Genomic DNA, 13,494 nt, shown 5'->3' with positions numbered 1-13,494 from the left:
CATCGATCGCTCCGTATCAACAGTTGAAATAAGTCTTTAACGCGTCTCCGTTTTTGTCACTAAAAATATTTCCAATGGCGCTGTTGACCTGAAATTTTCACCTGAAGTTGGGAACGACTTAACTAATTCAGAAAGTAGAGGAAATAAGATCAGAAATAAACTTGTGCGGAGTATTGTGAAATGACACGGGGGGGGGGGGGGGGTTTATTGCATACATGAAGAAAGAGATGTGCAAAAAGTGTTGGGAGTTGGGAAACACCTAAAATCTATAACCAAATAGCATTCTATCCCCTTGTCAGTGCATAACAGTCCTAATTGATGGCCTAAAAAAATTCTCATTGCCAGACTGTGGGTCAAGACACAGCTCAGAACTCAGTCTCTCACCACAAACTATCCATCCATTTTCTGAGCCAATTATCCTCACAAGGGTCAGTGGTGGAGCCCCTCCATCCCAGCTATCATCGGGCAGGGGGCAGGGTACACCCTGAACTGGAGACAGAGAACAGTTGCACTCACAATCACACCTAAGGACAATTTAGAGTTTCCAAACAATGCATGTTTTGTTTTTTTTTTTGGGTGGGAGGAAACCGGAGTGCCCGGAGAAAACCCACGCAGCCGCCACAGGGGAACATGCAAAGTCCACACACCTATGACAAGATAACTTTTTTAAAATGATTATTTTTTAGGGCAACTGGTTAGCGGAATTGCCTCAGAGTTCTGAGGACCCGGGGTTCAAATCCCGGCTCCGCCTGTGTGGAGTTGACATGTTCTCCCCGTGCCTGCGTGAGTTTTGTCCAGTTACATCAGTTGTAGGTATAAATCTGTGTGAGTGGTTGCTTATGTGCCCTGCGATTGGTTGGCGCGAATCCTTATGACAATGACTGACTAAGAAGATGGATGGATTGTTTTTTCATCTGTATGCCATTTCCTTTCATTTGAGGTCAGTTATGTTTTTAATCATTTGTTTTCTCTGATTTTTATCCATTTCTATTTGTCGATAATTATTTTATGATCTTTTGATGTTTTCTTGGAGGGAGTCCTCTGGATTGGGCCATTGTCCCATGGCTGCGCTCTGTTGTCTCCTCCTGGTGTTCCCTCATTTGGACCTTATCTACCCAGCCATACACAATTATTTTTAAGTCGGGGCACTGTGTTTGTGTCTGAGTGCCAGGAGGGAGCTAGTTTTACTATTGTATATAAAGCATTTTGAGCTGCCTCTTTTTTTTTTTTAATGAAAAGCAGTTTGTGTGATTTAGACACCTGCAAGAAATCTCTCAACAAATTCAAATGTTTCAGAAATGACTATTATGAACAACAGATTTTAGGGAAATCACTTAAAAATAAGATAGTTTTAAAAGCAGGCACATAGAGTAGTTCTTTTCATTTCCTACCTTCTTTTAAGGCTCACGAGAAATACTTATTTCCAAGTTCAACAACACCTCAAGAGCTATAGTTAATATTTTTAATAGATGATTGCACAGAGACCAGATCTGATCCCAAGAGCACACATATTTTTTGCTGAAAAGATATTATTTAGGTTCTGTATAGCAAGTGCAGGATGGTCAATCGAGCCTGATAGACAGGTGTTCAAATACTTATTTTCAGCTGTTATCACACAAATAGTTTTTTTCGGCTTGTCCCTTTCGGGGTCGCCACAGCGTGTCATCTCAGATGAACGCACATATTTGTCTGGCAGAATTTTTACACCGGATGCCCTTCCTGACACAACACTTCTCAGGGAGTGGAGGCCCCAGTGGGGTACGAACCCACAACCTCTGGTTTACCAAACCAATGCTCTAACCACTGAGCTACGGGGCCTCCTGTTATCACACAAATCATTTAAAAAAATCATACATTGTGATTTCTGGATTTTTTTTATCCAAACATCCATTTTCTTTGTCGCTTATCCTCACAAGTCGCAGGGAGTACTGGAGCCTATCCCAGTTGTCAACGGGCAGGAGGAGGCGTACGCACTGAACTGGTTGCCAGCCAATCGCAGGGCACAAACAGTCTCACTCACAATCACACCTGGGGGCAATTTAGTGTCCAATTTATGTTGCATGTTTTTGGGATGTGGGAAGGAACCGGAGTGCCCGGAGAAAACCCACGAATGCAGAACATGGAAACTCCACACATGCAGGGCCGGGATTGAACCCGGGTCCTCAGAACTGTGAGGCCAACGCTTTACCAGCTGCACCACCATGCAAATTATTATTCTTATGATTATCTCTCTCACAGTGGACATGCACCTATGATGATTTTAAGTGGGAGAACTTGTAAATATATATATATATATATATATATATATACATATATATATATATATATATATGTGCATTCATGTGCGAAAGGTACACGTGGTAGGAGCGTTTAAATCTTTTATGTCACACCATCATCTACATGGTTGAAAAGGTGACCGGTTCAATTTTACAAAAGGTATACAAAATACAGATATCAGTTTTTTAATATAGGGGGTAAAAGTAAAAAGGCGTCAGCAAATAAAAGTACAAGTAAAAATCAAAAGTACAGTAACTTCCTACCACTGCTATTTAATGTATACACGCATAGAGTATTTTAAAGTGATTATTCAAAAGTTAATTGTGCCATCTGCTATAGAGTACAGTAACAGAATGGAGACAGAGTGTTAACTCGGGGGCCCTTTATTTGCATTTGTCCATGTGAAAGCATTACAAAAAACCTTCAACGTCACACGATAGGCCGCTCAGGCACTCAAACTGACCTTGAGAAAATCCTATTCGACACCAACCCAAAATTTAAAAGTCCTGAGGACGCTTCAGTGATATGAAGCAAACACCTTAGACATTTGTTAATGAGGAAATCATAGATGCAGCAAAGAGGAACAAACAATGATCCTACTGAATCATCAAAACTGACCGTTTCAAGTGGTACATGGCATAGAGAGTGGAAGGCAGCTCCAAAGTGAAACGGGGATGGGCGTATCGCATTTTAAAACGCGTCACTGCAATTTAGATTCCAAACAACACACAAAATATTACACACAAAGCTTGTTGTATTTCACATCTCTTTCCATATCTTTGTATTTACATTTATACCTATTCACAAACATTGTGGAAGACCTGCAGGATATTTACATCACGTGCTATAAACAGTCAATGAAAGAAACAAAAATACACAACTGAAATGAAAACTTAGTAATTCATAAGTGCTCTGGATGATATGAGGGCATGTGACTGAAAAAAAGTTGATAGCTCTCCGAATATCCCCTATTCTCTGTGGTTGATTAAGTATTATAAATTCATCAGTGCTCATTAGGGGAGCAAGTGAGGTGGAGCCTTTACCAGCTCACTCTTGAGATAATACAAGGTACACTATTGCCTCGGCGCCTCTCAATCGCATAGCAGATTAAACGTCTTCATTTGAGGGAGGTTCATCCATATTTGATCAAGACTCAAGCAATAAGCAGTCCTCATTGTTACTGCTAGGCAGCATCAGCTGTTGTTCATAGTAGAGACTCTTGGCATAGTTGATCTCTTGGGAAATTTTGAGAGCCAGAGTTTCACTCTTCACATGGACCTTTGGATCAAGGATATAGATGATTATAACACAAATAAGAATAGAAATTGGGGTTGGATAAAAACCAGGTTATTCTCAATGGCAAAATATTTAAAGGGCCACTGTCATGAAATGCATGATTTTTAGTAAGTTATTAATGAAAAAACGCCAGCCGGTATGGACCCAGCCGTTTTTTTTCCCACCACAAAACATGATTTTGACATATATGGCTTTTTGTCACTCGCACCATGAAAATCCTCTCGAGGGATTTGTTTTTGAGAAGAAGCAGGAAGTGATGTTAGTAGTAGAGGTCCACTGAAGCGGTCTCGTATGTTTCTACTAGTTTTACCTGCTGGAAGGTAGCTCGTTGTTCCTTCGTGTGAGCCAAAATGCCGGCTCGTTGTATTGCTGGATATTGTTCGAACACTCGGGAGGATGGATTTACTCTTCATACTTTTCAAAAAGACCTGGTTTGTTGTGTAAAATGGATTGCACGGGTACAAAGGAGCTTTGTGGGTTCCAAATGAGAGGTAGGTGTGTATACAGCTACAAAAAAAAAAATCAGTCTCCGTAATCCGTCTCTGATAACGTAACAAAAGATTTGTGTTCGTATGACAGCGGTACTAAATGTGTCGATGTGTGTGTGTCGGACGGCTTCCGCGTCGGGCTCGCCAGCGAAGGCTTCCGCGTCGGCCCCGATACGGAGGTGGATTAGCCGGGGAGGCCGTTTGGCCGCAGCGCTGTTGTCGCTCGCGGGCAGCGTTGTTTTTCTCATCGCCACGCACAGATGGATCGGACAGGGAGGTGGTTTGGCTGCACGCGGTTTGGCCGTGATCAGCATATGAGCCAAATATGGCTCGAAACGATAGGGTATTATTGCCCCGGTCACTTCACTCGGTTGTGAGATGTTCTCTTCTTCGAAAAGAGCTTCCGTGCCAGAAGGGGCATGTTCGTCTCCCATAGTAGGTGGCACAGCGTGTTTTCAAAGGTGAATGTCCCAGTGTGATGTCACAGACAGGGGATGCAGCCAACATGGCGACCACTTGGATGTTGAATGAAACTTCTGCAACTTTGCGCATGGATGAGGCACTCGCCGCTCATATTTATTTTTTCGTATAGACATTGAAGTGAATAATGTTATGTGTGTTTTTCATTACAATATCTATTTTAGAATGTTTATAGGGACGACACTTGGGATTGAAGCTTGCTCACTCAAATTTTAGCTTGCAACACAAAATATCAAACATGCAACACCTGGTAACATGAAAAATCTGATAGTGTATACAAAAAGAATAAATAATAAATTAGCTGGGGCACTCATAAGTCATGGTACTACTGTAACGTCAGCTTTAAAAGTGTTTTGCGACCATTAATTGGTATAACAGTATGAATATGAAGTCTTACCATAGGCTTCTGGTGGGAGGGTCCAGGGATGGCCACACCACTACTGGTGCTTTCAGCCTTTTTTGTGAGCTGCACATACACTTTCCCATGATCCTTAGACACCAGACTGTGGTAGAGGTCATCATACTTGATCTCCAGGAAAATTGCTTCTCGGTCCAGATGGTCCCCAGGCTTTAGGAAGTAGACCACTTTGGAGGAGATGAGCACACTGTAGCTGTCGATGGGCTCTACCGCAATGAAGCTGCAGTCGGGAGATGGAATAATGTGAAGGGACGGAATGGTTCGTTGAAGCCACTGTGCATACAAGTCCAGCGAAGACGACGGACTTACAACTCAGACTGAATGTTGTCTGTGAGGTGGAAGAGCTGCTCCTGGCCGTCAGCCTGCAGGGCTGAGTAACGAGGCAGAAGACCCTGAGGACCTTTACAGCAGCGAGGTTTCCTGACACGGAGCACGCTTAGCCTGGACATACAAGAAATTCAACGAAAGATTGGCTCATAGTTGGAAGTACAGTATGTCAGAGACAAAGCGGCCATTTAAAATCAGTGCCAGGTTTGTATTTCTGAAAGTGATTAACACATTCATGGGCAGGGTGGCAATTTTTTGCCTTATTGAGATAAAAGTCTCCTAACAGACCACAATCAAGGAAATAACACTTCTGTTTTGTCTATGGTTAAATTATATGATAACTTTACTCATTTATAATCTCATCCCAAAAATGGGACGCTGCCCGCGAGAGGGTACTTGGGTTTTCTTAGTTGATCGTCCCACAAAACAGAATCAGAATCAGATTAAAACACTGAAATATTTTGATATACTGAAGGACATAATGCGTGAAAATCATGATGTCCCAAAAATGGGACGCTGCACATGAATGGGTTCAGACCGAGTTTTCAGCAGAATGATAACAACAACAACAACAAAAAAAACATGGGACTCTCATCTGATCTTGACCAGAATAGTTGGTCAAGGCAGATGGGCACCCCAAAGTATTGAAACATGGTTCTGTTTAATCACCCCCCCCCCCCCCCCAGAGGCACTTGAAATGTTCTTCACAGACCAAAAACCAAAACATGACAGTAAGAAATCAATCAAGCAAGCAATCATACAAGGAGACTGAGGGTCGGTTGTGGGACACTTTGTAAAGGATTGGCTTACTTCAACTGGGGGGGGTACACCCCGTTATGATCGGGGGCTCGCGGATTGTTTCAGCCCCACCACTTGACAAGGTGGGGGGGGGGGATGCTTTCACACGCCCCCGCCCGCTTTTATAATTTTCAGTGAAAGTGAAAAATGTAATTGGTTCAGAATACTTTTCAAATGCACTGTAAATAAAATAAAAACAAAATAAAAAATGAATAAATCATGTTCGAGAATGTGGTGGTGAGGTGTTAGGTCCCTATTTCTACTATCCCTTCATCCATTTTGAAACCTTATCCTGTTCAGAGTCTCAGGGAAGCTGGAGCCTGGGCTGTAGACAGACTACATCCTGGATTGGTCCCCAGTTAATTCTAGAGACGGACAACCATTCACATCAACAATGACTGTCACAGAGTTGAAATTGATACCATGTTCTCTCGCTCATTAGTATTTAACAAAATTAAATAATTTTGGTGATCCTGCCTAACCTGACACAGGAGATGTTTAGTCTGATTTGACTTCAGACTGAGAAAAAAAATGAAACGTGTGTTTTTGCACATTTTATGTACATTTCTGGCTTCAACTGTATATCAAAAAATTCAACGGAACTGAACATAATGCAGGCAAGGGGTTCCACCCACCTATGGTTACTGAGGCTTGCCATATCACGGACAGTCTGTGCCGTCTCTGAAGCGAAGTCCAATGCTCCAGCTACTGGTTTGGTCACAGTCCCGACAAGACCTTTACCCAGGCCAGAGAAAAACCCACTGACTCCACCCTCCGTCTTGACTCCTTCCACAGTTGAGGTTATGATACTTGTCATGCCCCCTATGATACCTGCGAGATCATAGGAGCTTTTCAGATTCAGATTCAGTTACTAACATCTTTATGATAAAAGTTGCACCCAGGAGAGGACCATGGGAAAATGTGACTGCAAATCTGAGCAAGCATGAATGAATTGTGTCTCGCACTGAATTTTGTTTGACCTTACAAGTTCCTCTGTAATCTTTTGTCAAAATTTAAGCAATGCTATATGTAAATTAAACAACCTCCATGCTTCTACTTAACAGTTGCACACTCCCATCAAAATTGATGAGTTGTAGTCATTTTTTTGGGTGGGGGGTCTTTGATTGTGTCAATATTTCTGCTTTACTATTAAGTCATGCCGAAATTTAACTTAAAAGTTCAATTCCAGCAAAGGACTTTGCCTCGAGCTTAAAAAGCTCATATAATGCTTTTGACAGTTCAGTGAAACCGGCTGTAAAAGTGTGTTCAGGGTGAACTGAGACAATCCCATGACTGATATGTAACAGAGGGAGGTAGTACCATGAGCTAGTCCATGGATGCCTGCGACCAGGTGTTCGCCACTGGTGGCTCCGTGGTATCTGATGTACTCTCGCTCCGTCTGGTGCCGGTTGTCCATGGTTTTCCCCAGACCATCAGATAAAGTTCCTGCAAACTGATTGATGCATATGGGGCCTCCGTTATCAGTGCAATGTTGTTCATTGGGTGAGACAGTGAACAATTTAACAACATAGAAGCAGCCACACAGTAATGTGATCTCAACCTATAAAAGACAGAAGGGGCTACCAAATCTAGCACTGCAAGATACTAGAAGTGATTAAAGAAAATATATATATTAGGATTTTAAATACAATGGCCTGAAAGAGTTTCTGACCTTCTTGATTTATTTTTTTGCATGCTTGTCACACTTAAATGTTCTGCATAAAATATTTAAATATTACAAAATTTAAACAGTCAAATATTCAAATGTTACTCAAAGACAACACAAGGAAATGAGAAATGCAGATTTTAAATGAAGACTTTCATTGTTAAGGGAGAAAAAAATCCAAACAAGGCGCTGGGGAAAATGTGATTGCTCCCACTGTTAAAACATAACTAGTTTGTCACATTATGTATTAAGTATATAAAAAACAAATGATTTGTCTCCAGTAGCTGAAGCCACTCTCATACGACAGAGATTTTGACAAATACTTTGAGACATAAAATCACATTACGGAGAGTCACTGAGCCTCAAGCAAATTAATGGCAAGAGGGAAGGAAGATGAAGAGGTGGTGACCAGGATGTGGAGGATACAAGAGGATTTTTGTATGCTCTTGTTGTCATTCTGGCAGTGTGTAAGTCTTCAAGCATGGGTAGGAGGATACCCCATTTTTGTTGCTGTCTTGATTGTCTGTTGCATTTGGAGTTTGTCCTTTTTTTATGGCAGCGTCATAAGAGACTGTGATGGATGAACAAAGGATTTGATTTGATGACTGTCTCAACAGCTCCTGTGGCCCACAGTACTTTGTTAGAAGCTGCAGGGAGCAAGGCCCTTTGGTGGGCCTTTTTGGGGATGGAGTTGATGTTGGTCTGCCACTTTATGTTCTTCAAGACTGTAATTCTCAGGAACCTGAAGGTCTCAACGGCTGACACAGGGCAGTTGAACAGCGTGAGGGGCAGCTGTGTTGAAGGATGCTTCCTGAAATCCACAAACATCTCTACAGTCTTGAGCGGGTTCAGCTCCGGGTTGTGTTAGTCACACCAAATCTCCAGCCGCTCCAATTTCGTTTTTGATGAGGCCGATGACTGGTCTCATTTGCAAACTTCAGGAATTTGACAGCTGAGTGTGTTAATGTATGGCAGTTCAAGTAGATAGAGAAGAGAAGCAGAAAGAGGACACATTCCTGGGGGGCCCTGGTGATGATGAGGTGATGTCCCTCAGCCTCACCTGCTGTGTCTTGCCCAACAGAAAGATGTAAACACATTGGCAGATGACAGGCGAGACAGTGAGCTGGCGAAGTGTGGAGGAGTTCGGGGATGATGGTATTGAACACAGACCTTAGGTCCACCAACAGGATCCTCATGTAGGCTTGTGCGCTGGTTAAAGTATTCTAGGATGGAGTGATGCTCCATGTTGACTGAGTCATCTGAAGACCTGTTTGCTCAGCAGGCAAACTGCAGGGGTCCAGCAGAGGTCTAGTGAGGTGTGAAAGTGTCCCCAAATCTGCAGCAGTAGGTGTTCAAGTCGTTTTGTTCTCTGCTTCGGGGGATGGTCGCTTGTAATTGGTCAGCGATATTAACCTTTGGCAGAGTGATTTAGAATCGTTGGTAGTAAACTTGTTTTTAATTACTTTGGCCAGCTGATTTCTAGGCTGATTTTATAGGAATCTGTCCGCAGTTTGACAGGCATTCTTATCCTTGCAAATATGGGATGGCTTCACCCCGATTACGGACGTGTGTGTGTGTGTGTGTGTGTGTGTGTGTGTGTGACAAATACTGACAAATGCTTTGACGCAAGGGCCTTTCACACTGAGCAAGTGAAGTGTTTGAAATTACTTTAAATTTACTAATCTTATTACCATGTCATTTCTGGTCACATTTAATATTATAATATAACAACATTGCAGCAGAACTGTGATGTGACTTTTGCGCTCACGTACAACAGGATGACGATGCTGAAAGAGCAGCCCTAGCCAAAACTCAAAAAGGTCAGTGAATCAGTACCTTGGCAGCAGAGTTCGACACGCCATGTGTCACATTTCGTATGAGGCCACCCACATTGCCATACTTGATGAGCTCTGATACGCCCTCAGAGACATCATTGAGGAGTCCGATTGGATTTCCAAGAAAGTCCACAGAGCCCAGGATCTGAGCTGCCTGGCTGATAAGCTCCTTTAAAGGACAACACACATTACAGTGTATTACGGTGACCAACCACACTTGTTTTGACCACTTGCATATATAATGAGATCTAAGACAAGAGCAGTATAAAGAATAATGCTTTTGCAAAGATGGAATTTAACACTACTATTGTAGTTGTAGTTTGCAGCAGTGTATAACTGCACTGCACCAATTGGAGACAGTGCAGTGCCTAATATTCTGACTCTGTCATGTCATTAAATAAAGTAAAATGATTAGATAAAAGCTACACTGTTGCAAAATAGAACTAGCTCCTACCTCTCTGAAATGCTTGAGGATATCATTGATGATGATTTCTTGGGTCTCATAGGGGTGGACTCGAGTGAATGGGTACATGTTGACGACAGCATCCTCAAAACGAACCAGTGGAAATCCCAAGGTACCTTTCAAAGCCTGGAGGAACAAAGAATATTATGATATTGAATCTGAACAAACGACTCTATTTAACTGGTGTTCAAGAGGCCCGATATACAATAGGCCCTGTGTGTTTTCAAAAGTAGCCTCAGCGATCAGAACAGTGACTCTGTTTTGCCGTTCCTTCCAACAGACCCTAAGCCTTTATGAGTACAGATAAGTTATTATACTGGGTTATATGAAAGTGGCTCTGATCAAAACAACCCTCAAACTACTTTACTTATCGGTGAGATGTCACTAGTGCCACCCAGCCAAATCATCCACACGCAAAAACAACAGTCTAGCCTTTTTAAAGTTAGATCATTTATTGTACGCAAGTAGTAGGTGAGATTTTAGAAGGATCAAAAATTGAAAATTACCTTCAGATCAGCAGGCAGTTTATGAGAGGTGAGGACACTGAGCTTGACCTGAGGCAGGCTGATTTTGAGGTTCTCAAAGTAGTAGCGTTTGGGAGGTCCGACATCCTGATTGGGCCTCTCATGAAGGTTTTCATCCAATTTCTCCAGTTCTACGTCAGTTACATAGATGACTTTATTAGATGTTGTGCAGAATATGTTTGGCTTTACCCCCTTTGACACAAGATGGGAATTTTTGCACTCCAGTTGTGTTTTGGTGCCGAGTTAACTCTGCAGGCAAGCAATACCCTAAAAAAAGCCTGTTTTCTATGGATTAAAGGATTGATACCTGTACCCGTTTAAATGAGACAACTCGAACGTCAGAGAAAATACATTGAAAATGAAAAGAACACTCTTGTTATGGAACAGACATTTACAGTGTTTCCCTGGGTATTCAAGATTCGATACAGATTTTCCCATTTTCCTTTTGTTTTTGCTAACCCATCACTCGTTATGTCTGTGGTCTCAAACTCAATTCACCTCGGGGGGCGGTGTGGGCACATTTTAGCTGAGGCTGGGAAGCAGCTTCGGCCATTGAAATGAGAAATTTTAATAAACATCTTTTTATTTATTTAGCATAAAATAAGATAAGCAAGGAAGCTTGTGTAAACAAGTTGCGTGCAAAACTACTCATGAAACTCTCCATGGCAACACCACTGTAACTTTTCAATTAAAAATGTTTTTCTGGTTGCATCAAGCCTGGTCGCTGTCACACCCCCGAGAGCCACAAACCCACCGTGATTTATAGGTTTGTCAGCTCCGCACACAACACTGTAAAAGTGCCATTCATATAAAACTTCAGGGCCGCACTATCATTTAACTTTCATAGTAAGGTGGGGGCCACAAAATATCATCTTGGGGTCGCTCTTGGCCCACGGGCCACGAGTTTGAGACACCTGCCTTATGTGATGAAAAATGGTTACCTGCTTTTGCTCAGGGCAAAATCTTGTCTAACATAAAAACATTGCTTTGGCACCAAGGAAACGTGTAATGAGTTGGGCAGTTCTTTCCCACTTTCTTGTGCTAAATTAGAAGTAAATTAGTTAGTTAAGGCAATTCATGCGATGTTCTATCGCCACATATTGGAATACATAATCAATTATAGACCTTTTTAGGGGGTTGTTAATAACTCGGGTATTCACTATTCGTGACAGGGCTCGATCACTGTATAAAAGTATTAATAAATGTACAGCTTTAAGCTTTGGCGTCTTATTTTCAACAGATTTCAGCCTTTTCATCACTATCAATTTGTGAAAAAGTCACAAAATTTGACAGTTCACTCACCTGCTTCTGTCTCCCCATACCCCAAAAAGCTGAGCAGCTTGAGCAGTAATTTCTCTTCAATGATGACTGTGAAGCGCCCAGCCGTTACCATGAGGTGCTGCAGACACATCAAAGTTACATCATCACAAGACTTTAGTGAAATGTGATGACAGCCACAGAGCCCGAATAATCTGATACCGACCTTGAAGATGTCAGTGAGCATGAGACTACTGGGAATTTTGACCGAGTTCACTTGCAAGGCTGGACCACTGTCGCTCACAGTGCCATCACTGAAACTTGGAGTCACACAGAGCATCACTGGCTGAGTGGTCCCTAGGAGTTGGTTGTCCACCTAATAACCAGAATAGTGATTAAAAGTGCAACACAGTTACTATATTTTTAGTCTGCATGATGTACTTTTTCGGAGCACATTAAGATGATGTCATGTGAAGCGCCATAGATCTGCTTTCTCCACCCTTCCTGACGAGAATCTGTTTTGACTGTGAGCGATCTGGAGCTCACCTGAACGTTGTGAATGCTCAGTTCCAACACCTCACTGGCAGCAGTGCGTGTGAAGTGGACGTCTATACCGGACAGTGTGGTGAACACGAGCTCCTCGGGAACCTTGTTAACCAGTGACACGCCGATACCTTCATCCAAGTTCACTAACACCTAGTAAAAATGATGGCATAGGTACATGTTTATTCAAGTCACACATGATAATGATAATGTCATAGTGGCAGCCCTTGAATAATAATGACAAAAATGACAAATGCTTTTTCTGTGTGAACACAATGTATGTATGGATATTGTTACCGTAATTTCCGGTCTACCAGCTGCGACTTTTTTCCACACGCTTTCAAGGGTTAGGTCGAAGGGGGCACTCGAACGGAAAAATTACGGTATTTATGGATGTACATTATTAGTAGCAGATTGTCTATTTTCAGATCATGGATTGTCAAATCTTTTTCAACTTTCCGAGATTTTTGCTTTTGTTTTAATTTTGAAATATACTGTAACATCAGAGGACAAGCCTCTTTTTAATTTGGACAATTCAAATCATTTCTATTACAATTCAAGATGACTTGGTTTTGTAGAGTTAAATTTCATGTGTTTTGTCTTTCAATTGTGGTTCTTATACCAATATATGCTTCTTGCACACATTTAATATTCCCCAGCGGCAGCGCTCTACATGAACAGATAATAAACATGTATGTCTACTTAATGATTTAATACTTTTTCATTCATGACTTTAATAAATAACAATGTATACGTCTTATGCTGTGAATTCTACCTGGATGTGTGATAAGGGGTTGTGGAGTTTGGTCCATAATAAATATTGGGAGGTAAGTTTTGTAATGATACAGAGTAATAATAACATGTAATAATGAGGTAATATCATATTTGCAATATGCATTCATTAACGAATTTGAATGTATATCACGATCCTTGTCAATTTGGGTTGAGGTGTTATAAACAGAGCAGACATTTTGAGATGTTTTTAGGGTGTCTCATTACTTGTACCTCAAGCTCCTGTTCAGGCTCTTTCTTCATCAACTCCTCTTTGCCCTTGTCCGGCTCCGCACTTGGGGACTTGTGGATCATTCTCCTTTGGTTGAAGTCACTGATCTATTAATGAAG

General features: G+C 41.8%; 1 protein-coding gene and 1 non-coding gene across 4 annotated transcripts in view; both read right to left on the bottom strand.

Annotated features, from left to right (window-relative positions):
* Nucleotides 1-1,745: 1,745 nt before the first annotated feature.
* Nucleotides 1,746-1,818, bottom strand: trnat-ggu (transfer RNA threonine (anticodon GGU)). The gene has a single exon. It is a non-coding gene; the product is annotated as a tRNA-Thr (tRNA).
* Nucleotides 1,819-2,644: 826 nt separating this feature from the next.
* Nucleotides 2,645-13,494, bottom strand: part of vps13d (vacuolar protein sorting 13 homolog D) — a 62,308-nt gene continuing 51,458 nt past the window's right edge. For all 3 annotated transcript variants that reach the window (XM_061840888.1, XM_061840905.1, XM_061840898.1), the window contains 12 exons: nt 13,378-13,482; nt 12,376-12,525; nt 12,056-12,205; nt 11,875-11,971; nt 10,555-10,703; nt 10,040-10,174; nt 9,587-9,754; nt 7,405-7,537; nt 6,720-6,915; nt 5,269-5,400; nt 4,939-5,179; nt 2,645-3,555 (listed from right to left, as the gene is read on the bottom strand). In XM_061840888.1, the coding sequence (XP_061696872.1) occupies nt 3,424-3,555; nt 4,939-5,179; nt 5,269-5,400; nt 6,720-6,915; nt 7,405-7,537; nt 9,587-9,754; nt 10,040-10,174; nt 10,555-10,703; nt 11,875-11,971; nt 12,056-12,205; nt 12,376-12,525; nt 13,378-13,482 (1,788 nt within the window). In that variant the 3' untranslated portion in view covers nt 2,645-3,423. The remainder of the gene's footprint in view (nt 3,556-4,938; nt 5,180-5,268; nt 5,401-6,719; nt 6,916-7,404; nt 7,538-9,586; nt 9,755-10,039; nt 10,175-10,554; nt 10,704-11,874; nt 11,972-12,055; nt 12,206-12,375; nt 12,526-13,377; nt 13,483-13,494) is intronic.

This window comes from Syngnathoides biaculeatus, chromosome 2, assembly GCF_019802595.1.
Source record: "Syngnathoides biaculeatus isolate LvHL_M chromosome 2, ASM1980259v1, whole genome shotgun sequence".
NCBI classification, from domain to species: Eukaryota; Metazoa; Chordata; class Actinopteri; order Syngnathiformes; family Syngnathidae; genus Syngnathoides; species Syngnathoides biaculeatus.
Note: the sequence above shows the minus strand (reverse complement) of the source record. Positions and strands in the feature narration are given on the sequence as shown.